This window comes from Varanus komodoensis, unplaced genomic scaffold, assembly GCF_004798865.1.
Source record: "Varanus komodoensis strain SLA01 unplaced genomic scaffold, ASM479886v1 scaffold1, whole genome shotgun sequence".
In the NCBI taxonomy this organism is placed as follows: domain Eukaryota; kingdom Metazoa; phylum Chordata; class Lepidosauria; order Squamata; family Varanidae; genus Varanus; species Varanus komodoensis.
The window spans coordinates 114,106,160-114,132,303 of NW_025335268.1; the positions used below are offsets into that span (position 1 = coordinate 114,106,160).

The window sequence follows — 26,144 nt, forward strand, 5'->3', positions numbered from 1 at the left end:
ATGGCCCTATCTTGGTGGGCATGATGTTTGGATCATATTATACCGCTCCCAAAAGACCTGCACTGGTGGCAAGTTACTTTCCAAACTCAAGTCAAAGGTCTTAACCTTTAGAGACTTAAATGGCTTTATTTCATATGTTTATGCAGCTTTAAAGGATTATGCCATGCCAGAACATTAAGATCAACAGGTGATGTCCCTTTGAAGGCAACATTAGCAGCAGAAGCCCATTTGCTGGATGCACATGAAAGGATTTTCATGCTGTCCCAAAACTATGGAACATACTCTCTCAAGAGCTATGAGCAGCCCCCACTCTCTTGGCCATTACAATTTAAGCTTTTAAGAGGTACAGTTTAAAATATTTTTACTGCATGTTATCCTTTTATTGTTACAAGTTTTATTTCAAATTGTTGTGGACCAACTTGATGGCTTTTAAGATTCAAAATAGTGTCCCAAAATAGGAGTAGCGTATAGCACCAACTATAATATCTCTGTCCAGCTTACCAACCAGTATTGTCATCATGCTAGCAGTACCTACTCCTGTTCATTCCAGCTATAGTCCAGAAAAAAGTTCTGGACTAGACATACTGTGTTGTATATGAAAAATACTGGAGTGGTCCTATTTTGGGTTAGTGGGAAAACTAGGCCTAGTTGTCACTGGAGTGATAAACCTGGACTGTGGTGTAGTGGTAAATTATGAAGTGCAATACTTACCATGGCAGTTCTCATAGCCATACCACATGCAAGCAGCTTTTTTGACTCATGCATTTCTATGTGAATTGATGTAGGGATTTTGTAAAGATAATGAATCTTAATTAATTCAAAGGCAAGCTACCCCAAACTGCTGTTGCAGAGCAACAGAAATAGCTTACAACCAGAAACTGTCACCCTCTCTGGAGCTACTATGAGGATGGCAGCAGAAGGAACAGGAGAGCCTGTGGGAAGGAGGTGACCCTGCGCCCCAACTCTGTTATGCCACTCTCTGCTTTTTCTCTGCTGCACATGAACTTAGCACACAGCAGTCAAATGCAGCTTTACCACCTCAGCAAGAACGAGGCAGCGATGATCCGCCCACAAATTTACTGCAAGAACACGCTGAACTCTGGGCACATTATACAATTCACCATCAGAAGCTAAATGGCTCCCTGCCAAGCTAGTGCCAAGATATCCGCATATCCTATGTACATGGGCAGGCTTGGGCAACTAATTTGAGAAGGTTACTAATGTTACAGTTCATTATCATCAGGGGTATTGTTCAATGGGCATTGCTTCACACATTCAGGTTTTAGCAGATCCACATCACATACCTGCACTGTGGACATTACATGACACAGAAGGCTGCTACCATGCTTAAGCTAAGCAGGTCTGGGTCTGTCCGGTTCGTGCTCTAAGGACAGACTCCCTGGAAACCATATGTAGTACAGTGAGCTCCGTGAAGGAAGAATGATGGGATATAAAGGTAATTAATGGATAGCAAACATGTGCATACAGCTTTTAAAATGATCTCTTACATACCATGGAAACAAGCTAAAGGGAGATGTGCTGGATTTGAGTTACTGCTTTTATGTGGGGGAGGGCAGAAAATGTGTATGCTTTCAAACAGTATCACAGTCAGGGATACACAATGTGAATATGGGGTATATAGCTGTGACTACAGGAATGCATAACTGCCTAGGTGTCAAGCAATATTATTGGTGGAAATAAATGTCAAGCACAAGATGACTGAACAAAAACTGTTTATATAAAAGACATTGGGCACGAATCAACACAGTAATCATTTCAGTGTCCATTGAATTTTAAATTGAAATTACAACTTTTATGATTCACTTTATACTGAACCAAGTTAGATGAACTCTTAAAATGCTTCATTGGCTTCTTTCCAAGTCAGTTAAGTGTTTATGAAGTCAGTCTATACTGCTGCTTCCTGCAAATTGAGTGGAATGTATCTGTTAATATTTCCATATGCACATATATGTACATAAATACCATAAAATAAACACTCCAGAGATTTAAATACCTTTAATATTATCATCCTAAAATTAAATTGTGTAACCTGGCTGTTTTCCAATTGGCTTATAAACTTCCCTTGATGCACTATCTGTACACATTAAAAAATGCAGAATGCACATTGTACTATTTATTCGTAAAAGTACCAGTTTGGTTGCCAATGATTCTATGAGTGACCATCATTGCAATCTAATTAAATATCCAAGACTCACCCAACTGGACATGATTCAAGGCAAGCTCAGCAATAAATTGCAAAATTTAGCCTGACCGCTTAATCAAAAATCAGCAACTTGCTCTAGCTAGCTATCACCCAACTCATAAGCTCAATGACTTGGTTAGACATACTGTGTAACAGATGTCCAGTATACAGCTATGAGCCTTAATCATAAATATGCTGCTTTAGTTTGACATGGGACAAGTTGGGAAAAGTTTGTTAGTTGACAGCAAACTTCTTGCTGCTAGTAGAAGGATAAGTGCTATTAAATGAATTAACCACATATTGATTAAAGAAAGACTTGGAGCTTGGAGAACTACCATTAATTTTCTTTGCAGTGATTCATCAAACTGTTTCTTTGCTCCTCTAATTTAAGTATTAAACCAGAGAATAACAGATTATCAAGAACTGATCAGATTATTTTCTTATAACTGCTTTGGAGGGCCCTATTTAGAATACTGTCAGGGGGTAGTGCTTGAAATAAAATATATTTACCATGTGAATAGTGCATTCCCATACAATGTGCCAATCAATAAGTCCCACTAACTCAATGTGGTTTACTTCTGAGTAGTATTCTAGAGATGGTGTTTGTTCCCCTGCTAGTTCATGAATGAATTAGAAAAGATGAAAAATGGATTTCAGTGACAATTTTAGCCTAGAAAAAGACACCATTTGCAAGCATGGATGAATTATTTATTTATCAAATTTGTACGCCATCCATTACTTCCATCTCTGGATGGCTTACAACATTATTTCATAATAAAATAAGTTAACTTTTCCATGCTGGCTGAACATCATATAAAATATAAATAAATCATCTCATAGGTAAAATATATTAAAATATTGATTGAATAAAAAGGTCTTGAATTAGCTTGATTTTAATTTTCTCTTTAATGTCATCTTTAATAATGTGTAGCTATATAGCTTAGCTATGATGCTATATATTAAAGTTGTTATTTTCTGTGTGCAATTTGGAGAAAACGTTAAGTATAATTAAGAAATGTATATGTTCTGAAGGATATTGTGCCACTATTTTAATCACTTCTTAAGAAATCAACCTGAAGGGCTGCACAGTTTAAATATGGGATTCCTAGAGAAAGTGTGGTATGAAACTTGATTTATTTCATATACATTAAATAATACATAATTAATGCAAGATAACTGAGGAAAGGAAATACTATGCTACTTAAGGACAAAAGTATTTTAATTTATATATAGGGGAGAGCTGATATCTAAAACTAGAATAAAGTAAACCTTTTAAAACTTTTGATATATGATTTGAAAAGTAAGAATATGCTGTACTATATTATCAATTATGACTACATAGGAAAGAATCTTAAATTTTAATTTTGCATGTTGTCTGTATTCTATTTACCTACTTTGACCGCTGTTAATAAACTAAATAAATGATAATAAATATATATGGATATGAATGAGCATGCTAAAGCCAAAGAAACTAAATTTCAGTTAATAAGCAAATGTAAGGAACAGAGTGGAAACAGCTCACCTATATTTAATCAGAAGGAAATATCACTAAGTAGATCAATGATCTACTGAGTAGCATGTCATGAGCAGAGCCAGCTGGGGCTAGGTCAGACTAGATGGCCCAGGAGGCTCCTTCTGACTCCCTCTGTTTCTAATGGGACTTATCTCTGGCCAGTACTGAGATAGCAGCCTACAGCATAATCATTGAAGGTGGCTGCAGAGAGGGGAGATTCCTGTTAAAACCCAGAAAAAGTTGAAGACAGTTCCAATCAACCTTCAACCAGAACAAATGAAATTACTTAGGCTGAGAATTGTGTTTAAAACATTTTTTTAATAAACTTGTACTAGCTGCAAGAATGTAATTGGCATCAAAACATCCCATTTTCTGTTGAGCAGGAAACCATCTTTTGATTAATTATGACAAGAACTCTGAGTGCAATACCACAGGATTTATTTTGCTGCTTCGGTATTCTGAGATGATTCCCACCGTCAGGCCACCAACAGAAAACGGCTTGTTGTAACCTCCGATTGCTACCACTGCGAAGAAAAGCAACCCTTAATACCGAAACTATCCGAGTTGGAGAAGAACTGGGAACCGGAGTAGTTTAGGACCCAGAAAGCATCGCCAGGCGGTAGTTGTGCAGATCACTGGGAGACTCTAAAAGGGTCCAGTTTTAATTCTGCCTCTAATCTCCACAACAGCCTCGCTTCCCACAGCAGCCCAAGGTCGGGTTGATCCTGACCGGTGCTTCGAATTTTTCGCTTTCACTGGCCTCCAGAAACCATGTCATGCGCTCCTTTGCAACGGAAACGCTAGAGGGAAAACTGGTTTGAGATGCTCGAGCCTTTGATCGCGATATAAAGGAGGTGCTCAAACATGAAGATGCTAATGGTAAGTCATTTGCAGGACCTCCAAAGGAAACCCACCAAGAATGATCCCAAATCACCCGAGAACCCCCAAAGGAAAACCACCAAATCTGGCTGGGTAGTTGTCGGGAGATCCCAGCCTTTTTGGGGAGGGCTGCCTGGTTGGTTGATTTCCGCGCTGTGCCGTGCGCGCGGCTTGCCCTATTTATTAATGGGCGTTTTGCTCAAGGGACTAATAACAGCAGCGACAGGCGAAGAACTTTCAGCCTATTTGCTTGCCCTTCGCTCGGGGCTCCTGCCGTCGTGCCACAGTCGGTATTTGGGAATGGCGGGCAAGATATCGTAGATGTGCTTGAAAAGGCGGTAGGTGGGAAATCGACTCTGGTGCTTGGCCTCAATGCCGAGGAGGCACTTGAAACACAGTCCGACGAAAATAGTAGTCACAGGAGACGCTGCACAAGTGAGAAGAATCCGGAAAGGAGAAAGGGCAATGAAAGCTGCTGGCAGGGCGAGTGAAGCATGTAGGAGATGGGGGAGAAAAAGGAGCAAGGAGGGCGAGTGTGCGGGGCTGGATGTGAGAAGTAGGAGTAAAGGGAAAGTGAGGCAAGTGGTCGGGAGGGTGACATTTAAACCCTAACTGCGCTTCCTCCAGGGCTTCTCTGCATTTGGAAGCTGGGTGTCTTGCAAATAGACACGCTCCCGTTCCTCCCTCTTTCCCCCAGCCCTCACTTCCCGATTGGTCATCTAAAATGTCAACTGCGAAGCAATGCAAGGAACGTTCTGACCCAGCAGCCCCTTTCAAGAATCTCTAGATATGAATAGTCCGGCCGGTTCAGGAGAAGTAAAAACTCCCAAAGGGTACAGAGAAAGGGCATCGTTTTCCCTCGCTCGGTCAGGAGAGACTTGCGGAAGAAGTGGGGGCAATGGCCGGCTTTGCTGATCATTAACTAAGCAAACTCATTCACGTGCCCCGTGCACTGGCGCTGCCAGGGTGAGGGGGCTGAGGAAAGAAGCGGCGGGAAGCGAGGGGCGAGGAAGTAGCGGACAGCAGAGCGGCGGGGAAGTGGGATGCAGCCGCTGGGCCCTCACGAGCTCTGACCAGGCACCGTTGCATATACTGGCGGTCGAACTCATTTTGCACCGCCCCACTTGAGGGGCTGGGGTCCAGCCTTTCCCTTGCTGCTTGCTGGGCGCTGAGGCCTGCCGCTCAGAGTGTCTCCTTGTCCCCCTGCAGCGACATGGGCTGGCTGTGTCTTTAGCGCTCACCACCATGTGCACTAGCTTGTTGCTCATGTACGGAAGCATCGGTGGTAGTGCTGGGGCAGGCGGTGGAGGAGGAGGCCGGAAGGAGCAAAGCCAGCAGCAGCAGGTGGCGGTGACAGCCAGCCAGAAGCCGGAGAATCAGCAGCAACTGGCCACTTCTGGCCAGCGACGCCCACCCGCACTTCCTGACCGACCCTTGGACGGCTACATCAGTGTCCTGGATCACAAGGTGAGGGCGGAGAGCCGCGAAGACGAAGGAGGGTGGGGGCTGTTCCCGCCCCCATTCGTCACTGGGCACAAGACAAATGATTGACGCGTGGGGCAGAGAATGAGCTGCTCCGAGGGACCTCCTGCCCTTGGGAGGCTTGAGAAGACGGTTTGAAAAGGAGGGGTGTTCTAGGGACACCCGAGGACAGAAATAATAAGCTGTTCTCTGACGGACACCGTGGGAATTCGGGGTGGTGTGAAATAAGAGCTGCATGTTTTTGAAACGTGTTGACGTTTTTGGATATAGTATGTTGGAATCCTTAAGGATTGTATTTTCTCTTGAAAGACTGACTCATATTTAGGCAATTAGCCATTCATAATTTGATATTAATAATCATTTATTTTAATAATACTGTCTGATATAATCCCACAGAGCAAGCCCAGAGCAAAAAGTTCTTTCATAGCTTATTGGAGATATGTCTTTTGTTTAGCAGATGTATATGTTGGTTTGAAGATAGTTGGGAAGTATCTTACAATGGGTTCTGTTGCCTTAGGAACCTTAGTTCTTTCCCTAAAAAGTCCATTCAGGGCTTTGGCAGGGCCAAAATTGTTTGAATGCATAAGTGGTCTTTGATCTTTCCTGTTTGCAGAAGTGCTTTTGTAAAAAGGGAGCAGGTTTTAAAGGGCATCCTTCAATTTAAAGTACTCTACCAACTATAGGTCTGTCTGTGATGGGCAAGTTCTGCCTCCTGGAAGAGCAAAGTTTGTAATGCTGGCTTCTGAAGTTCTGTAGATCCAGACATTAGCACTTGCAAGACCAGAGAAAAGATGGTACAAAATATGAACAGAACTGATAAATTAAATAAAAGTCTAGCATTATCTTTATGACATGCAAAGTTAAAATAATAAAGAAAATCTTTATTATCGCTTAAGTGATCATTGCTTTTGCTAGTTAAATCTTTTCTAACCAGTATTTACAGTCTTACTATTAAAAGTTTCCCATAATAATAATTAGAGAAAAACTGCCAAGCATAAATGAGTTGTTATTTTTGGAAAAGAACATACAGGAAAAATACTGGAGACATGGAATACAATCTCAAGTACTTCCAAAAAACACGATAACCATTATACTAAATGTAGTTAAACCACAATATCTCTCTCTCCCATTCTCTGCATCCACATGTGTATGGATGCAGAGAGAGACAAATGGTTCAGAGGATGGTTAAATTTATTTATTTAAAGCTTTTCTATACCATCCTTTTACCAAGAGTCTGGTAATTTTTTGGTGAAGAATGATTCTGCAAATAATTATGTACCTTCATAATCTACAATATACAAAGAACATTGTTGGGAACATAATTACTTTATGTAAATCAATGGAGAATAGTTATAATATTTGAGCATAAAGAAAATACTGTTCATTCTGATCTACAGAGATCCCTTTGTAACAGGTATATAATATAGTTCTATTGAGATTTCTCCTCTATCTCTTCTGGTGAGTTATACATTGAGTACTGCATATATTCTATCATTCAATCCAAGTATTCTATCTATTCAATTCATGATGCTGGGCAGTGAAGCTTTTCAAACATTTATTGTAAGCCATCCTGAGATGGTAGTGGTAGATGAGTTAGAAAAGCTTTTAATAAACAAACAAACAAACAAACAAACATGGAAGGGATATTCCACTATGAAATAAGTACAGTGGTACCTCGGCTCATGAATGCCTCAGTTCATGACCAAATCGAGTAGTGAACAGAAATTTCAGAAACATTTTGCCTCAGGTCGTGAACTCCACATTGGTTGAAGGGAAAATGGGCACAATCACAGTCATGCCTAGGGGAGGGGGAGATGGCCGCGATCATGCTGGGGGGAGGGGAGATGGCCATGATTGCAGTCGCACTCGTGCAGGGAAGACAGGTGTGATCATGGTCGTGCTTAGGAGGGAGATAGCTGTTATCATGCCTGGGGAGGGGGGAGGTGGCCGTGATCTTTGTTGTTCTTTGTAACTTTGTTGTTCTTTGTCACTTTGTTTCAAATTTTTGTGATTTAAAAAAATGTTACAGAACGGATTAATATATTGAATCTTACGGGGAAATTTGACTTGGGTCATGACCAATTTGGGTCATGACCAGAGTTGTGGAATGGATTAAGTTCATGAGCCAAGGTACCACTGTATATTAATGGAACATTGGCTCTGTAGCAGGTCCACCAGGGGGAGTCTGCATTCCAGAAAAAAAATTGAATCATAAATGTCTTGTTCTTTGAAACATTCTTACTCCAGTCTTCAGCTGAAAACATACCCAGAACATCTTACAAAAATCAGTAACAAAATAGCTCCTACCATTAGCTTTACAATCTAAAAGGCATAACATAAAAGGAAGAGGATTGAGAAGGAGAAGGGAGGGAAAATAAACTTACACAGAAGTTCTTAGGGAGCTCTGAGGAGCTCTGATAATGACCAAGTATAATGGAAATAGAAAGGAGAGGGGGAGTTAAAAGTTGCTTGTCTCTCAGTGGGGCCAAAGGAGTGTCCTCCTTTCCTTCTTTCTCTATGCAGCAGCCTGATGAAAAGACAATTAATAACTGGATAGCAGTTGAAATAGAGGAATAGCATGATGGAGAGCTGATGGTGTGGCCTTGCTTCCTTGCTCTTCCTCTGCTAATTTGGGCAAACCAGTTACTTTGAGGAAAGGGGATTTAACTAGGGCAGCTTTTCCTAGCCTGTTGCCTTTCAGATGTTTAGGACTGCAACTCTCAGCATTCCTCTTCATTGGCCTTGCTGGCTAGACTGATGGAGGGCACCAGACTGGAGAAGGATGACCTAAGGAAAACTCATGTGTATGGGCTATTGATTGTACAAATTGACAAGCTGGCATGTTCACAGGATTGTGTTTTATAGAAGAATATTGGCATTGTTCCTTTCATGACACTTGTATAATGCAAGGGGACATTTTTATTTTGACAAATCTCAAATTAAGTAAGATTTTAAATTAATGGAAAAAGTAGTGGTCAGAAATAGGCCAAGGAACCAATTAGGTCATTAATTACTTAATGTTTGTTTATTTTTATACCACACACAGTAGTTAGTCCCACATGGGACTCCCTAAGTGGTGAATACACACACATACACACACAACCTAATGCAATTCTGTGTATTGAACACTGCAGTAAGTTCCCCTGATTTAATGGGACATATTCCCTCCTAAGGACACATTGGACTAATCAAAGGAAGCATTAAATAATCTCTCTATAGGCAAAAATTGGGGGGTAATTTGATGAATGTAACAGTTCAACTTGTCTGGATAATCCAGGCAAATCATCTACTGTGTTATGTATATTGTGTACAGTGTTGTTTAAAGGAAGGGCTTGCACTATGACTGTCCTGTCTTTGCTATATGCATGTCCACAAACTCATTCCAGAATCTGCAGTGCACAGAAATTTGTTTTTCATATGCACAACCAGTGGTGCAGATGGGGAACAGGTCACTATTAGCCTTTAAATGACAGCAGTCAATATTTCTCCACCGAGATCCTGGATGTGAATGCATATCCAATTATTACATTTGGTATTAGATGTACATAAAACTTTTATTATGTTTCTGCAAAAAAACATTGTCATCAGTACTGAATGTATGAAAAAGTCAATTAAATTCATATTAAGATGTTATATTTTAAAAGGTTTCATTAATGAATGAGATTCCGAAACAGACTTTTCATCAATGAAGGCATTTGGCATGAAGATTATAATTTCCCTTTCAAACTAGAGAGAATGGACCATACAGTTAAATTTAGAGACTTGAAATGAAACTAAGAGATTTGGAATGCATTGGAGAATGGTTGGTAAAACAGAGACTCTTCCCTGTTCCTGCTGCTCACACCCCCTAAGTTTGATCGAGGGACCCACTGTTTTGAGTGAAGCAGATTTGGACAGAGCAAAGGGAGAGTTGAGGAGAAAAGGAAGTCTGTTCCCATGATGTTGGATGTTGCTCAGCATTCCTTGCAATTTTTAGATCTTGGATGTTTAAAAACACATTGCTGGCCTATTGTACATTGATGTAGTCTTTGCTTTATCTAGAACCAAGGGTGAATTTATCAGGGATTTTGTTTTGTTGTTTCTTTAACAGCAACAGTGCTGACCAAATATAGGAATGAAGCAAGCATATCTTACATGTTGCTTCAACCCATGTGTAGACATAACACAAATACACAGTCAGGCCCTGAAACAGCTAGAGCCTACACATATTTCTGTATTTACTCTGTGTTTGTGTCCTTGCTTTTGTTCCTTGCAGCATTATCTATTTTTCTCAGCTGGAAAAATTGCATTACTGGTTCATTTCATTCCAATTATTCTTGTTTAAACTTTCAGTGTGCATTAAGTAATAACATTCTGTTATGTTATCACAGAAATGGAACAAATATAGAAAATGCAGTGGAACAAAGATAGAAAATGGTACCTTTTGCTGCATGCCAGCTTGCTAGTTTTGTTGCAAGTGGTAGCCAATCTTAAGTTGCAACCAACTCTGCCTTTCATCTTTTGACATATTTATCCATGATTGCTGCTAACTATGCATCAATAAACTCTCTGTGTTATCACATTTAAAATTCTACATTACTTTGTATTTGCTGAAAGAAAATACAGCACCCTATTCAGATGTCCTTATCAGAGCTTCTTAGTTACATTTGTTGGGTAGTTTGACTGTACAAGTGAGGCTCTGCCCTTTGAAAGCTGTTTTGAATATAGTTAACTGCTTGGAATGCCATTTAATTAAGGTCCATTGGTGTGGCTGAGGTTATGTATTCAGTAAACCATATTTCTAACCACTGAGGTTAGAAATATGATCATATCTTTCAATAGAAATGAATTTATTGATAGTAGTTCATGGGGCAAGCCAGAATGTGGAATTCAGAGACTGGGACTATGGCACAGTGACAGAACACATAATAACTGCAAGATGAAGTAGGCATCACAGATTAGATGAAGTAAGAACAAGGGTGATCCCCAAGCAGAGCCATTCCCCACATTTCTTTTGTGGCTACATGTAAAGAATTTCACATTAACCTCTAGCTTCTGTGGTGAAAAGTTCTACACTCTCTCCCTTAGGAACAATACCTTATATCATCAAAATATATGCAAACTAGCTACACAGCCTCTGGCCATCACATCCATCTGAGACATGATGTTATTCTACATAAATTCATAATCTGTGGTGTGGCTTCTCTATTGCCAACATCTGCCTACAAGTATGGGAAAATTCTAGTTACTAGGAATACAAAGATCAAAAGGTTTGAATTGTTTCAAAAGACTGACAACCCTACAAATTCATAAAAAAATAAAAGTGTTTTGCATTATTATTAGCTAGATATACTAAGTCACTGTAGTAAAGACATCTGCTATATCCACACACACACTTTCCTATCAGAGGTAAGAGCTGAAGTAAGGTATGCCTGACTTTAATGCAAACAGCCAAAATAGAATCACCAAGCTCAGTAATAAATAAAAGCTCATTGAATAAAACATAAGCTTAAGCTTCAAGTCTCTCTCTCTCTTATTGGCCTTCTGCTTTAACCTGCTTTGCTCTATATTGCATGCAGAAAATGGTATGCCACCCATGACACAAAGATGGCATTGATATTAGACTATGGTGTGTTGATTTAGCTCCTAATTAGTGTAATCAACTCAGCTGAGCTTCAGTGCTGATATAAGCTGATGTGACAGCACAAACCCTCAAGGTAAGGCTGAACATTGCCTTGTATTTCTTTCTGACCTGTGAAAGTTCTCTTTATTTGTTGTTTTCCTGCTGCTTCAATGCCTGTTTAATTAGGGAATCATATACAGTGGTACTTCAGCTCACAGATGCCCTCAGTTCACAACCAAATCTGGTTGCAAACAGAAATTTCAGAAAACATTTGCCTCAGGTTACGATCTCCGCATTGAGTGATGACCGTGATCGTGCTGTGGGGGCGGGTGGGGGGGGCGGGGATGGCCACGATCGTGCTCATGCTGGGAAGATGGGCACAATCACGGTCGTGCTCGGGGGGGATCTGCACTCACTATTTTTATTAAATATTTTCAAACCAATTTATTGACAGAACACTGCAGCTCTAGTGGAGACTTATTGTTGGAGGAAGTAAAACATGGAAGCAGAACACACATTAACTTTGTTTTATTTTCACATATCAGCTCCTATAAGTAAAGTTGGTGGCAGCCTAGAAAGAATACAGTCCATACTCGAGCTTCTGTATGAACTTTAGATGGTAGCCTTATTGTTTTTTAACAAACAAAAACTGCCATTTTTAGAACAAATTAGAGAGAAATATGATCTCTTTAATGGTAACATGCAACACATGGACATTTTTACTATGTCTTTATTTATGTTACAATAAAAACAATGTATTAAAGAATAATTCGGGTGACAAGACGGGTGCTCCTGTCGAGGCTCTGGTTGAACTGTGGAATGGGGAGATGACCAGGGCTGTAGACACGATCGCTCCTAAGCGTCCTCTCCCACCGGGCAGAGCCCGCTCTTCCCCTTGGTACACTCCAGAATTGAGGGCAATGAAGCAGGTTGGGAGACGGCTAGAGCGTAGGTGGAGGAAATCACGTGATGAATCTGACCGAACACACTTAAGAGCCCACTATCGGGCCTATGCTGTGGCGGTGAGGGCGGCGAAAAAGAGACACTTCTCCGCTTCCATTGCCTCCTCACAATGCCGTCCGGCGGAGCTCTTTCGAGTGGTGCAAGGCCTGGTTCACCCAGGGCCAAAGGAAGAGCTGACTCCACCCTCAAAGGCCCGCTGTGACGACTTTGCCGAGCATTTTAGGGAGAAAATCGCTCAGATTCGTCACGAGCTGGATTCCACTATTGATTCAGAGGTTTTAAGGGAGACACCAACGCTGCCGTCTGGTCCAGAATTATTGGATGAATTTCAGTTATTGCGGCCCGATGATGTGGACAAGGTGCTTGGACGAGTACGTCCTACCACTTGCCTTCTGGACCCTTGCCCGTCTTGGTTAATAAAGGATTCCAAGCACGGGATTGGAACCTGGATCTTGGAAGTGGTTAACGCTTCTCTGAGGGAGGGTCGGGTGCCTGCCCCTTTAAAGGAGGCGGTAGTCCGACCGGTCCTGAAGAAGGCGTCACTGGATCCAGGGATGGCCGCTAACTATAGACCAGTGGCCAACATCCCGTTTCTGGGCAAGGTGTTAGAGCGAGTGGTGGCGGGACAACTCCAAGCACTCTTGGATGAAACTGATTATCTGGACCCATTTCAGTCCGGCTTCAGACCCGGGTACGGTACTGAATCTGCCTTGGTCGCCCTGTACGATGACCTGTGCAGGGAGAAGGACAGGGGGAGTGCGTCCCTGTTGGTTCTCCTGGACCTCTCAGCGGCTTTCGATACCATCGACCATGGTATCCTTCTGGATAGGCTGGCGGGATTGGGGGTCGGAGGCACCGCTTTGCGGTGGTTCCGCTCCTATCTCAACGACCGATTCCAGAAGGTGGTGTTGGGGGACTATGGCTCTGCGCCATGGCAGCTTTGCCATGGGGTACCGCAGGGTTCCATTTTGTCCCCTTTACTGTTCAATATCTACATGAAACCGCTGGGAGAGGTCATCAGGAGGTGTGGGCTGCGGACCCATCAGTATGCTGATGATACCCAGCTCTACCTCTCGTTTTCCACCAATCCAGGTGAGGCAGTGGCTGTACTGAACCGGTGCCTGGCCGAGGTAATGGGCTGGATGAGGGCCAATAAACTGAAGCTCAATCCAGACAAGACGGAGGTCCTGTTGGTTGGCGGTTCGGGCTTCAGAGAAGGTGACCTGAACCTTGTCCTGAATGGGGTTGCACTCCCTCCTAGGGACAAGGTCCGCAGCTTGGGAGTGCTCCTCGACCCGGAGCTTTCACTTGAAGCTCAGGTGACAACAGCGGCGAGGAGCGCTTTCCTCCAGCTTCGGCTGATTCATCAGCTGCGCCCGTACCTGGAGTACGACTGCCTTGCAACAGTGACTCATGCGCTGGTGACTTCCCGTCTTGACTTCTGTAACGCGCTCTACGTGGGGCTACCCTTGAAGACGGTCCGGATACTTCAATTGGTTCAGAATAGAGCTGCCAGGCTGCTGACGGGGACTGGACGTTATGTTCACATGACGCCAGTTCTCCGTCAGCTTCACTGGCTCCCCATTGAAGTCCGGGCCCAATTCAAGGTGTTGGTAATGACCTATAAAGCCCTAAACGGCTTGGGTCCTGGTTACCTGAAGGAGCGCTTACATCCATATTTGCCCAGTCGCCCCCTGAGATCGGCGGGAGAGGCCCTTCTCCGGGAGCCCTCCGTGAGAGAAATTAGGAGGGTGGTTACTCGGAGAAGGGCTTTCTCAGCGGTGGCGCCTAAGTTATGGAATGCACTCCCCAGAGAGGTCCGCCTGGCGCCGTCGTTATTTGTTTTTCGGCGCCAGGCTAAGACCTTTTTATTTAAGCAACATTTTAAATGCTAAATACAATTGAATTTTATCTGGCCAGGGCGGCTTATTTTATAATGTGAGTTTTAATTAAGATTATTTTATATGGATTTTAACTTGTTTTATCTATGTTGTAAGCCGCCCCGAGGCTTCGGCGAATGGGGCGGCATAAAAATGTTTTAATAAATAAATAAATAAATAAATTCATATTTTAACTTTCTCTTGCTATAAACTTGCAAAGTCTGTAACAGGTGGGAAAGGAAGATTAATGCCACTTGAAAGCTCCGACTTAAAGGAAGCTATATTTAACACAGTCTGGGAAGCTCTTAAGAGACACTTTTTAAAATTGTTCAATGCACAGATGTAAAGTCCATAGAAACTGTGTATCTGTGGAAAAAACAGTAATGTTAGAGCAATATTAAAATAAGACTTCTGACAGGAGTAATCCAACATGGTACACTACAGTTAGATCTTGCTGAAAAGGTTGCCTTATCTTTGTGTAACTGAAGGTATCCTTTTGTACTGGATTTTACAAACTATTCTGATTTCTTCATTTCTGTCTCTTAAAATATCTCAGCAACTGATATAATATTTACACTTTGTTCTTAAGGGCTTTTCATACCTGTATTTTCTCTATTTTTGAAAGAAAGGTACCAAATAGTTATTGGACTGGATTTATTGAAGTTACTCTGTCTATAATGCATGTAAGATGTTTTATGTGCTTAGAGGATAAAGCTAAGCTTCTTTTTCAAGCATGTTACTATGGCAGGGTGTTAATCTTCTACTGCCACATCCTGGCTTGCTGTGGTCTTAGTCTAAGCAGCATGTAAATTAAAAGGAATCAACCTTTCAGATATTTATGTTTTTACTGTATTTTCATAGAACAAAGGATAAAAAGGAGACATGGTGTTAAATATTCTCTGTAACAAAACTAGAGCTTATATATAGCTGCATCGTAATTCCTTTTATGTCTCTGCACTCAAAAGATGAAACTAAATTTGCAAGAATGACAACAACAACACCCCTATGAAAATCAGTTATACGCTTGGGGACAGGAAAAACATAGCACATTCTGCTGTTCCTTAATTAAAATTCAATGGAGTTATCTCCAGTATGTTCGTGTTTTATTACATCAGTAATTGCTCTTATTTTTTCCTTCCAAATTGCACATTCAGATAGAGGAAGAATGTACTGCAGTTCTAGGGTATATTTGGACAAGTCAATAAGTAGAAATATTTACAATTCCCTTCCTCTTAAATTATAGAAATCGTTAGAGTTAAAGTGTTCTATATAGAGCTAAATGTCTAGACTTTACAGTGCATGATATTGTGTTATTTAGAGGTTTGGCTTCATAGATTTATGTGTATTGCATATTTAAGCTCAAGTGGATAAATATAATGTTCTTACTTGTAACAGCCTGTTCCATAACTTCAGACAACATCTCTAGGTAGGAACTTTTATTATTAATGATAAAGTGCATGCATTTCCTTTCCATTCTTCTCATATATAGAGGTGAGTCATCCATTTAATAACCATGTGTGTCTAAATCATGAGGGCTCCTAAAGAAATTGACCAAGTGATCTCATGCAATTTGCATAGGTATAATTGGATGGTCCTTCTGTGTGTTTCTAGGGCAGTGTTGCACTGCTTAGAGGCTTGTTTTCTCAGAACTGGTCCTATGCTTTAGTTAGTGCAGTTCACTGATAGGAACTATGCTTGTAGAGAGATGCCATCTTTCAAAATTGGGTCAGAACTGTCCCCAGTCTATCCATGCCACAGAATGAGAAGAAAGGCTATTAGGAGGGTAAGTACTCAGAGGAGGGCTTTCACTGCGGTGGCGCCCAATTTATGGAATGCGCTCCCCAGAGAGGTCCGCCTGGTGCCGTCGTTATTTGTTTTTCAGCGACCTTTTTATTCAAACGTTATTTTAATTGTTAATATTATTTATTTATTTTATTCTTTGGCCAGGGCAACTTAAATTATACTGTTTTATATTGTATTTATTTATTTATGATTGTGAGCTGCCCCGAGGCTTCGGCGAATGGGGCGGCATAGAAGTTCTCTAAATAAATAAATAAATAAATAGAATTGACCATGGGAATCAAGATAGCATGACAGGTAGGAAAGCCCCTTTTTAATGAACTTAGTGTTACAAACCCTTGCATACAGAAAACTAATACAGCAGAAAGTACATGAGCTACAACCTTTACTTAGCTTGCTTTATCATTTTACTTACAATGAGTGTATCACATTGCGGAGGAATAAAAGAGGGTTACCCCATGTGCAGTCACTCATTTTGCCACAGGTAAGTACTTATTGTCACAAGCATATTGGTTCATCAGGATATTGTTGTCCTGTTGGTGAAGAGCTTCAGCAGAGGCACTTCCTTCTAAAGCATTTGCTTGGTGTGAAATTCTTACGTGTGTGCTTCTATCTGTTTTTGTCTCCAACATAATACTTTGCAAATCATAAATAAAATATCAGAATGTACTGAATACTGCTTCCAAAGGCTGTTTTCCTCTTTTGACATTTCCTTATAACTTCTCTCAAGAGTGTTTCATTTTTTTCCCAGTGAACTTTGAGGGAGTGCTCTATTTGGCTTTGCTCAGTTTGCTGAGTCCAAAATATGGAGTGGACAACCACCATAGGAAACAGCAATAACAGTGACAATTGGCATCAGTACAGCAAGTGCAGCATGTGAACAGTGCATGTTGCTCTCCCCAAGTCCGTGACTCATCATATCTGATCTTGCTCCAACCGCCAAACATTCTCTAGGCATGTTTCTTTCTCCCCTTGTCCCACCCTGGTCTGATGTATTCGTTCTCCTTTTGATTAACAGAAAGCTTAGGTCAAAATATAGATGTGAAAGATGTAATGTTGGTTGCCTTGCATTTCTCCTTTCAGGGCTTCCTCCTGCTTTGCTTGTCATTGTTTCTAGGCGGAGAGCTTGTGCATGGTTACTTGTATTCAGACCAAGCCATAGAATGGTAGTGCCCAGCTGTAATACAATGCTAGTGGTGTCAGGATTAGAATGTGCTACTGAGGGACCATGCAATTCCTGCATTTTAATACTTCCAGCTACTGCTGGATTGCAATCCTGAAGGTTTACTGAAAGGTCAGTGCTTTCCTCCAGAAGCCATTGACCTTTCTTTTTGATTACCTTTGTGAATTGTTGTTGTCTTTGAGTTAGTAGAACTTAGTATCAAGGAGCTGAGACCAGGGGCTTGGAGAAGTGATAGATGTGTGGTAAATGCAGGGCAAGAAAGTAGCTTTGACATTATGGGAAAGTAAACAATAATAACCCTGTCCTAGAAATACAGAAGGAGGTGTATCATTGTAATATAGATGAATTTAACTTGTCTAAAATTTTGCCAGGGACAAACAAACTCTCCTGATGAATATTCCATAGGGATTGCCTTATGGTGTGCGCAAACTTGTGGGCAAATTATTTTGTATATTCAATAACGAATATTCATACTGTTAATTATTTCTGAGGCAAGCATACCTGTAAGTAGCCACAGATAATTTGTATCCTTAGTCTCTAGGGTGGACAGTTAAAACAAGAGTGGCTGCTTTAAAGAGTACGGTACAGTGGTGCCTCGTACTTCAAACTTAATTGTTTCAGGAGGTCATCTCTGAATCAATTCAAAATGTTTACCTTTCATGGACATTTTGACATGGTCACTTTAACTTCCGGGATGAGCTGGAACTTGTATGGAGCCATAACTGCCTCTTCTTCATCATGGTTAGCACATCACATATATGGGCTTTAGTGACAGGAGAAGGCCTAGGTCGAAAGAAAACTCTACAGTTCAGCTATGGGATCAACAGAGGCTGAGACTTGGTGTGTGCACAAGAATCACTGCTGCATGAGCCCCCGCCCACTTGTCTGCTGGCAACTGGCTCCCCACAACACCAGGCTCAGAGGTTCCACTGCCCTGGGTGTCCCTGATGGAGGTTTGCTAGTGACTGTGGTGCTAGCTCCCCCTATCACAGCCATGCTGCTGCCACCCACCTTTGCTAACCCGGCTTCACAAGGCTGCTCTGACATACCCAGCCAGAACCTGTGACCTGGCAACCACTGCTTGTACTGTCCCCACCAGCCCACCTCACCAGCTGCTCAATGGAAACTTCTGCCACTCCACCATGACTGCTCTTCATCCAATGCATCAGGTCAGTTCCACACATCTTGATCTGCCTGGTTGTGCTCTCCTACTCTCTCACCAGCATCTCCCTATGGTGCGCCTCACAACAGGACCAGGTGTCTCCTTCTGAGGTGAAAGGGAGAGTCAGCAACATGGTGGTCTGGATGGCAGGCAACCTTGGCCTACAGACAACCCAGCGAACTGAACCAGAGGCTGACCTTGTGCTTGCTGCTCTGGACACAGAAGCCTCTACACAGATGCCATCCCTTTCCTGCCAGCCCTGCTGCCAACAGCACCACAGTCCTGGAAGTTTGTCATTCTGGCATCCACCATTTGGGAGTTGTGAATAGGCAGGGAGATCTACATCACAGCCATTCACATGGAGGTCAGCTTAACACCTTGGCTGTCACCTTGAACCGCATTCCCTCAACACCACACAAGCAGGAGCTCAACAGACCTCTTGATCAAATCCCAGAACACCAAATGCTGCCTTTTCTGCTCCAGGGTGGAATGGGGGACTGGCTCCTTCAGGACATGTTCCTCCTGAGATGGGAAGGGATGCTATTCCCTGACTTTCCTCCCTGCCTGCTGATCACCATGGTGGTCACCAAAACCCAGAGAAACTGGATAAACTGTGCCCTTATAACCCCATGGCAGCCCAGGCAAACAGGGCTCTGACTCCTGCTCTCTCCTCCAGCAGGACCTTGCTCTGCCTATTACTGTTCCACAACCTCCTCCTGCACAACAGGGGCTGCATGACCCACCCTGATATCAGAATCCTGAGCCTGACTGCCTGGAGGATCCTCAGGGGACAGAGCCCTATCTGTCCCTCCCACCTGCTGTCTTCTCCATCATGCAGGCCACCCTTAAACCCTTCACCTGCAGGTCATCATGCCTACATGAACTTCACCAGGCCAGAAGGACTTCAACCTGCTGAGACCTCTACAGAACACACACTAATCCACCTGTAGACCTGCTTTATCACAGGCCTCTCTCCCTCCTCTCTATGAGTACATCTAACAGCTATCTCACATTTCCACCCTTCAATTCCAGGGTCACCTATCTTCTTCCACCCTCTGGCTCACAGGTTCCTCCAAGAACCCTTCACACCCTCATGGGACTCTCAGTCCCTCACCAAACAACCATTTCAGCCCATGGAGATGACGTACCTGCAGCTGCTATCCTGGAAGACAGCATCCCCGGTTGCCATCGTGTTTGTCCACTGTGCAAATGAGCTATTGGCACTGTGAATCAATGCTCATACCTCACCTTTCATAGAGTCAAGGCTGTACTCCTCCCTGACTCTCAATTCTCGCCGAAGGTTACTTTTTCAGTCCATATCAACTAGGACATCGTCCTCCCAGCTTTTCTTCTCTAATCCGTCGACAGCCATAGAGGCAGCACTACACTTGCTTGATGTCCACAGAGTCCTTTGCCTTTTACAAAGCATGTACAGAGCAACTCCACCCCACCTTGTATGCTGTGATGACAAGAGAAAAGGAGAGCTCGTATCATCCCAGAGACTCTCCAAGTGGATATCCAACACCATCTGCCTAGCTTGAGATGTGGCAGGGTTCGAGCTCACTGCATACATGAAGACACACGCCATGTGTTCCCAGGCTGCCTTGACCACCCCCCTTGCCAATATCCAGCTGCACGGCATCTCCAGAGCCACCACATCCATGCAAGGCAGGCCTGTGCCTTTGGTAGGGTGGTCCTCTCATCAATCCTTCAGTGACCACAGCCCCTCCATCCTGCAAGGGATAAGCTTGCCAATTGCCCATATGTGTGATGCACAGAGACCACAATGAAAGGCAGATTGCTTCCTGTGCATTCACACAACCTGCCCTCCGCCCCACTGGTTTTGTCAGCTGGTGTGCCACTGCACTTCTGTCTCTGTCTATTTCACTGCCTGGAGATGGTGCAGTTGCCAAGGTGACTGAGGGACTCATTGGGGTCCCCTCCCTTTATAAATGGGCTCTGGAAGGGGTGGGTCCCACACCCACTCCATGACTCTAAACTGTAGAAGTTTCTTCTGACCTAGGCCTTCCGCTGTTGCTAAAGCCCATATGTGTGAATATACAGATGACCACTCAAAGAATGACAGTTACGGGTAAGCAACCTGCCTTTTCATTCCCAACAGGTTATGTCATTAGCTTCTTTTGACAAAAGATAGTTAGGATTAATTATAGTTTAGGGTTTACATTACATTCTGATTTCTAGATGTAATCAAACACCAAAGCAAAGTTTCCAGGTTTGTGTCCATGCCCAGGGAGTGCACAAGTGTGAGTCTCACTACAGTTTGCTCTTTATTATTGTGTCCAGACTGGACTAAAGAACTCTGAATAAAATCTAAAGTCGTTGATGAATTTATTTTAACTTTACTGCTAAGTTAAAATAAATTCATCAATGACTTCAGTGCCAATTATGAAAACATATCCCTAAAAGAATAAAAATGCTACCACGTGGGTCTTAAATCATATCTATCCTGCAATTTCATGCTGGAAATATGCCATTTAATCATTGTATGACAGGCAGCTCTGAGTCCTGCAAGGCAAAAGCTGTGACAGTCCTATTTGAATACCAATTCAAAATGTGGTAGATTCTGATTCCTTTATATACAGGCAGAAACTAGCATTTCAATGCATGCATCAGGTGCTACTAAAACTGTTTACATTTCCCTTCAGGTCCCATTTTTCAGTGCTAAAATTTCATTTTTCAAATCCTCAGGATAAGTTACATTTACCATCCAAATAAATGAAATTCCTAAAGAGGCTTTTGAGAAATTGTTGGAAATGGAATACTATCAGCACCTTCATCTTAAGGGAAATTTAACAACTCCCATGCTGAATACTTATTTCCCTGTCTTAAGCAATTTGCACACACTTTCCTCTAAAATCTCACTGGGGACATGTGTGCTGTTACAATCATGAATGCAGAGACTGCTCCATCAAAGCAATGCTTGGGATAAGGAATTGCTGTAATTGGCAAGAACTGTTTTATCTAATTTATAAAGAAGTATTATCCAAAATAAAATCAAGTTAGGTTTTTGTTTTGTGTTTTCAGAAAAAGCATTAGGTTTATACTAAATATCAGACAAGGAGAAAGGATTTAGAATAAATTAGCATATATCTGTTAATAATATCCTTACAATATGAGGCATGTATATCAAAAAGTAACTGCTGAGTTCAGTGAGAATTATTCCCTGGTAAGGGTGTACAGAAGTGGCAGATTTACATGAGAATAATAGAATATATCCAGAATTTATTTTATATTTTGGGCTTTGTGCAGTGATGTGTGTCTTTGTATTATTTTGTGAAAGTAATATAAGAGCTTTATTATTCTTCTGTATTGCTTTGGGTGGTCATTTGGAAAGCGCTGTGTATTTCTGACAAAAAGAATTCCATTCATGCAGGTAAGAGAAGCTGAGCAAAAAGATGGAACTCCATAAGAAAAACACTATAATTTAATCACATGAAAAGCTAATTAACTTAAGTGTTAAAGTCCTATTGTAGGTAAAGTCACTATATTTTTAACATGTCTTAGATGAAGTTAATCCTGTGCTCTACTTAGATTGAGAAATGAATGTTCAAGCTGCAGTTGTTTTGACCGAAGAACTTTTCTTTTAAACAAGACCATTCAGCACTGTTTTTTAAAAAATCAGCTATTTGAAAAGAAGTAGAGAAAGAAAGGGCTTAGTCAGACCTTAGGCAACAACATACTTCACATCTTTTGATGGCATTTTCAGCATAATTTTTTCTTCTCTGTAGCTGTGGGGCTTGGAAGGAATGACTTCTCTCTGCCTTCCAGCTGCATAGGTCAATGATTATCATATTTTGCTATGTTAATTATTACTGGCTTAATCTTTTCTTTTTTCTCCGAAGTCCTGTTTAAACATCCCTTTCTCCCCCTCATTATCTAATTAACTCATGGGCAATTAATATGAGTGAATTATTCTCACTCACATTTCAGAAAATCCATTCCATCAAAATGTTTAACCTTATCAATCCATTTGTTCTACCTGCTTTGTGTGCTTGATTATGCAAACCTTAATATGGCATTGGCAACTACCAATTCTATGGAGTGGCACATTATTTATGGAATTTTCTCCATGCCTGGGAGACCTTGGTATGTTGAGAAATTTTCACACCTGGTCAACTGGTTCATACACATCTGTAATTTTATTGTTGCAGTCTGTTGTGTGGCATTACTGCTAACATAAATCATGCTGAATCAACATAAATTACCTTTGGTATAACACTAGGGGTTTTTGAGAAACCCAGTCTGCCAGCAAGTGCTATTATCATTGTGCTGGAAGTTGTTTATGCTAGTGGAACATAGTTCATGGCAGTGTCACATTGGATATTGCCCATTGTTTCAAACAGTGCTATATCCTAGGAACTGAGGAAGAGCATATTGTTTGCTTGTACAATCCTTTTAAGATGGCAGCAGGGGTTTCCAGTGAAGGGTATCTTCATTAATACAGTTTATAAGTTTTTATTTCTGTTTGCCTTACTGAATTCAATATTCACCCTACTCTTTTACTGTTATGCCATCCGTCACCATGTTTATTGCTTTTACTAGCAAGATACTGAAAAGTCTGCATGGAACGGGAGATTTCAAAAAGGTCATCATCTTCATTTTCATCTGAATTATTTTCAATAATAATCTTAATGTTCACTCCTGGTTATGATGACAAGGTATGATGTACACTGTACATATGGAATCAATGTGCCATTCTTAAAAGACCCAACCCTGTTAGAAAAAAAATCCTTTTTTCAAAATCAGACCAAGAGAATAGGAACAATTATGCATTTGTATGCTTGTCATGCTGTGTGCATTGCATTGGCTGTTGAATGTAATTTATCAGACATGGTACATTGAATCCTGTTAAAATGAACAAGAAATGACTATAGTACTATTCATTGTGCTCTTTCGGTTGCCATTTTGTACTTTAGAATTGTGAAGTACTGGTGTTTATCACTTGATATGCATTTTGCGTAAATTGTAGTCATTCTTAATAAATAGAAGATGATGTTTGGATAGGCAGTTATTTATTTTAGTATAGTTTAGAATAATGTTACAAATATATTGACAATCAGCATGGGCTCAAGAGACATGAATCCTTTTCTATATTCCTTTCAACGAAAGTGTATTAAAAATGGAGTATAAGGTATGTGCCAAATATTGCTAGATAAAGCAATTCACACATGACATGTAATTAAGTAAATGTTTAATTGCCTTAGATGAATAAAAATTCATTATGTTGTACTGTTTCTACCTCTTCTCACTTAAAGTGGTCGAGAATCATAGAATAGTAGAGTTGGAAGGAGCCATGAAGGCCATTGAGCCCAACTCTCTGCTGTTGCAGGACACCACGTTACACCATCCCACTCAAATGGCTGTCCAGTTTCTTTTTGAATGTTTCTAGTGTGGGAGAGCCCGCCACCTCTCTGGGCAGCTGGTTCCACTGGTATTATTGCTCTGACAGTGAGGGAGCTTTTCCTGTCCCGCCTGAATCTGGGTTGTTGCAACTTGAACTGATTATTCCGTGCCCTACACTCTGGAATATTAGCTTGGATGGGGAAAATATTTGCATACATGATCTGTTAGATCATTTATTAGTTTCCATGAAAAGGAAAATACATGTATTTCCTGACATATCTGTACAATCCTTTTGTTACTTCATGCAAATTTGTGTTTGGGTGAGGAACTTTGCCTTTTATTTGCATCCATGTGGAAGTACAGAATTATGGTAGGTTCATCAGAAACACAGCAGGCTGGAACACTATACACCAACACACTTTTTTTTTTTTCTGAAGAATAGATTTATTGACACGTTTAATTTTGGAATGTAGTGGATGGATTGTGGATTGTGTAGGTTGTGATGGAGGTGGATAGTTGAAAGTGCAGTATGACTGAGAATATTACAGAAACATAGAAACACAGCGAGTCAGAAGGGGTTTCCCAACCCATCTAGTCTGACCCCTGGCTCCAGTCAGCTCTGCTCATGACATGCCTACTATGTGCATGCCCAGCCTATCTTTGAACACCCTCACCAATGGGGCTTCAACCACCTTATGTGATGTTTGGTAACATTATGCTTCAACCAACATTATGTGATGTTTGGTATGTGATATGCTCGAGTACGTTAAGATTTAGTTAGTTGGGATTGTAGTAAGACGAGATGGTTGGCTGATGATGGTTATGGGTTGTTAATTTATTGGAAGGTTGGTTGTATGTTTGGAGGGTTGGATAAAGGTTGTGCTGTTCTGTTCTGTTCTCTGTTCTTTTGTGATGAGTAGCATCATCTTGTCTTAAAATGTTTTTAATGGTTTTAAGCTGGCTTAACTGTATTGGTTGTAATATGACGTAGAATGTCTGAACCTGAAATGCTTTTGTCATTGGCTTAAGTTTGGTTTATTAGTTATCCTGACAACCTATGGTTTGATGTAGGGGTTGTTTCACCCGCAATGCATTCTCGTGATAACTGAACCTAGATAACAAAACCAATCATAAGTGAAGATAAATCACTACAGAGCCCACTGGCAAGCATGGCAAAAACACCTTGCCACTCTTGCCAAGTGACTGCTATTGCCAGCTGCTCCAAAAGTGCCCAGGCAGCACTTTTACCTCACTGCTGCTGTCATCCTTTTCAGGAGGGGCATTGTGAGAGGCTGCTCTTTCACAATTTCCATTTTGGCTCCCATGAGCAGTCCTTACAAGGTAATTTGAAGATGCTGTCTAAGGTTGACAAGTTTTTTTTATTTTTGGTTTTAACAATTAATGCATTGTTTACATTACAAAACAACAAACACATTGAGCCTATGGCCCCCAAAGTCTTGGCCAAAACAACCCATCTCCTGTAGATTTGATGTTTTGAGATACTACCAACAAACTTCTTAAACTGCTCTGTATGCCACTGTGCTTGTGGTTTCTTGCCAGGGAAAATACTCCAAGCTAGTTTGTTGTATATTGATGTTTCTCATGCCTTCACTGGTAGTGGAGCATTGAAAATGTTCACATTGAGCCCTGCTGATGCTGAAGTCATGCAAAAATCCCAGTGGGCTGATATAACAGGAGGTGCTGTTGGAGGTTGGGTTGGTCTTGGTTCATTGCTTGCCGATGCTGTATACCAATGGGACTTTGTACCTTGAGAAATAATGTGGATCTTGCTTTATGGGGAGGCAGCAGTTCACTACTACCTTTCTGTCCTGGGCATTCTGTGTTTTCATATCATCACACAGGCAGAAATTCACCAGGGGAAGCTCTCTTTGTTGACAAGTATTTTTAATGGATTTCCCTTTTGTTTACTGATATGCTTGGTCCTTGGTCTGAATGTTTATTTGTAAACAAATACAGTTTTGACAAGTGTAGCATCGATGATTGAATTCTTTAATTCTATGTAGGATAACATCAATTTTATAATAATGATATAGGAGATGTAGAAAAGCTGAGAACACAGTTTATAGTATGGTACCCATTAACAGGATAAATG

At 41.4% G+C, this 26,144-nt stretch overlaps 1 protein-coding gene across 1 annotated transcript in view; it reads left to right on the forward strand.

Annotated features, from left to right (window-relative positions):
• Positions 1-4,380: 4,380 nt before the first annotated feature.
• The window catches only part of ST6GALNAC5 (ST6 N-acetylgalactosaminide alpha-2,6-sialyltransferase 5), a 51,467-nt gene continuing 29,703 nt past the window's right edge, over positions 4,381-26,144 (forward strand). Inside the window, exons 1-2 of the mRNA XM_044441081.1 lie at positions 4,381-4,595; positions 5,805-6,062. Coding sequence (XP_044297016.1) covers positions 4,581-4,595; positions 5,805-6,062 — 273 coding nt within the window. The 5' untranslated portion in view covers positions 4,381-4,580. The remainder of the gene's footprint in view (positions 4,596-5,804; positions 6,063-26,144) is intronic.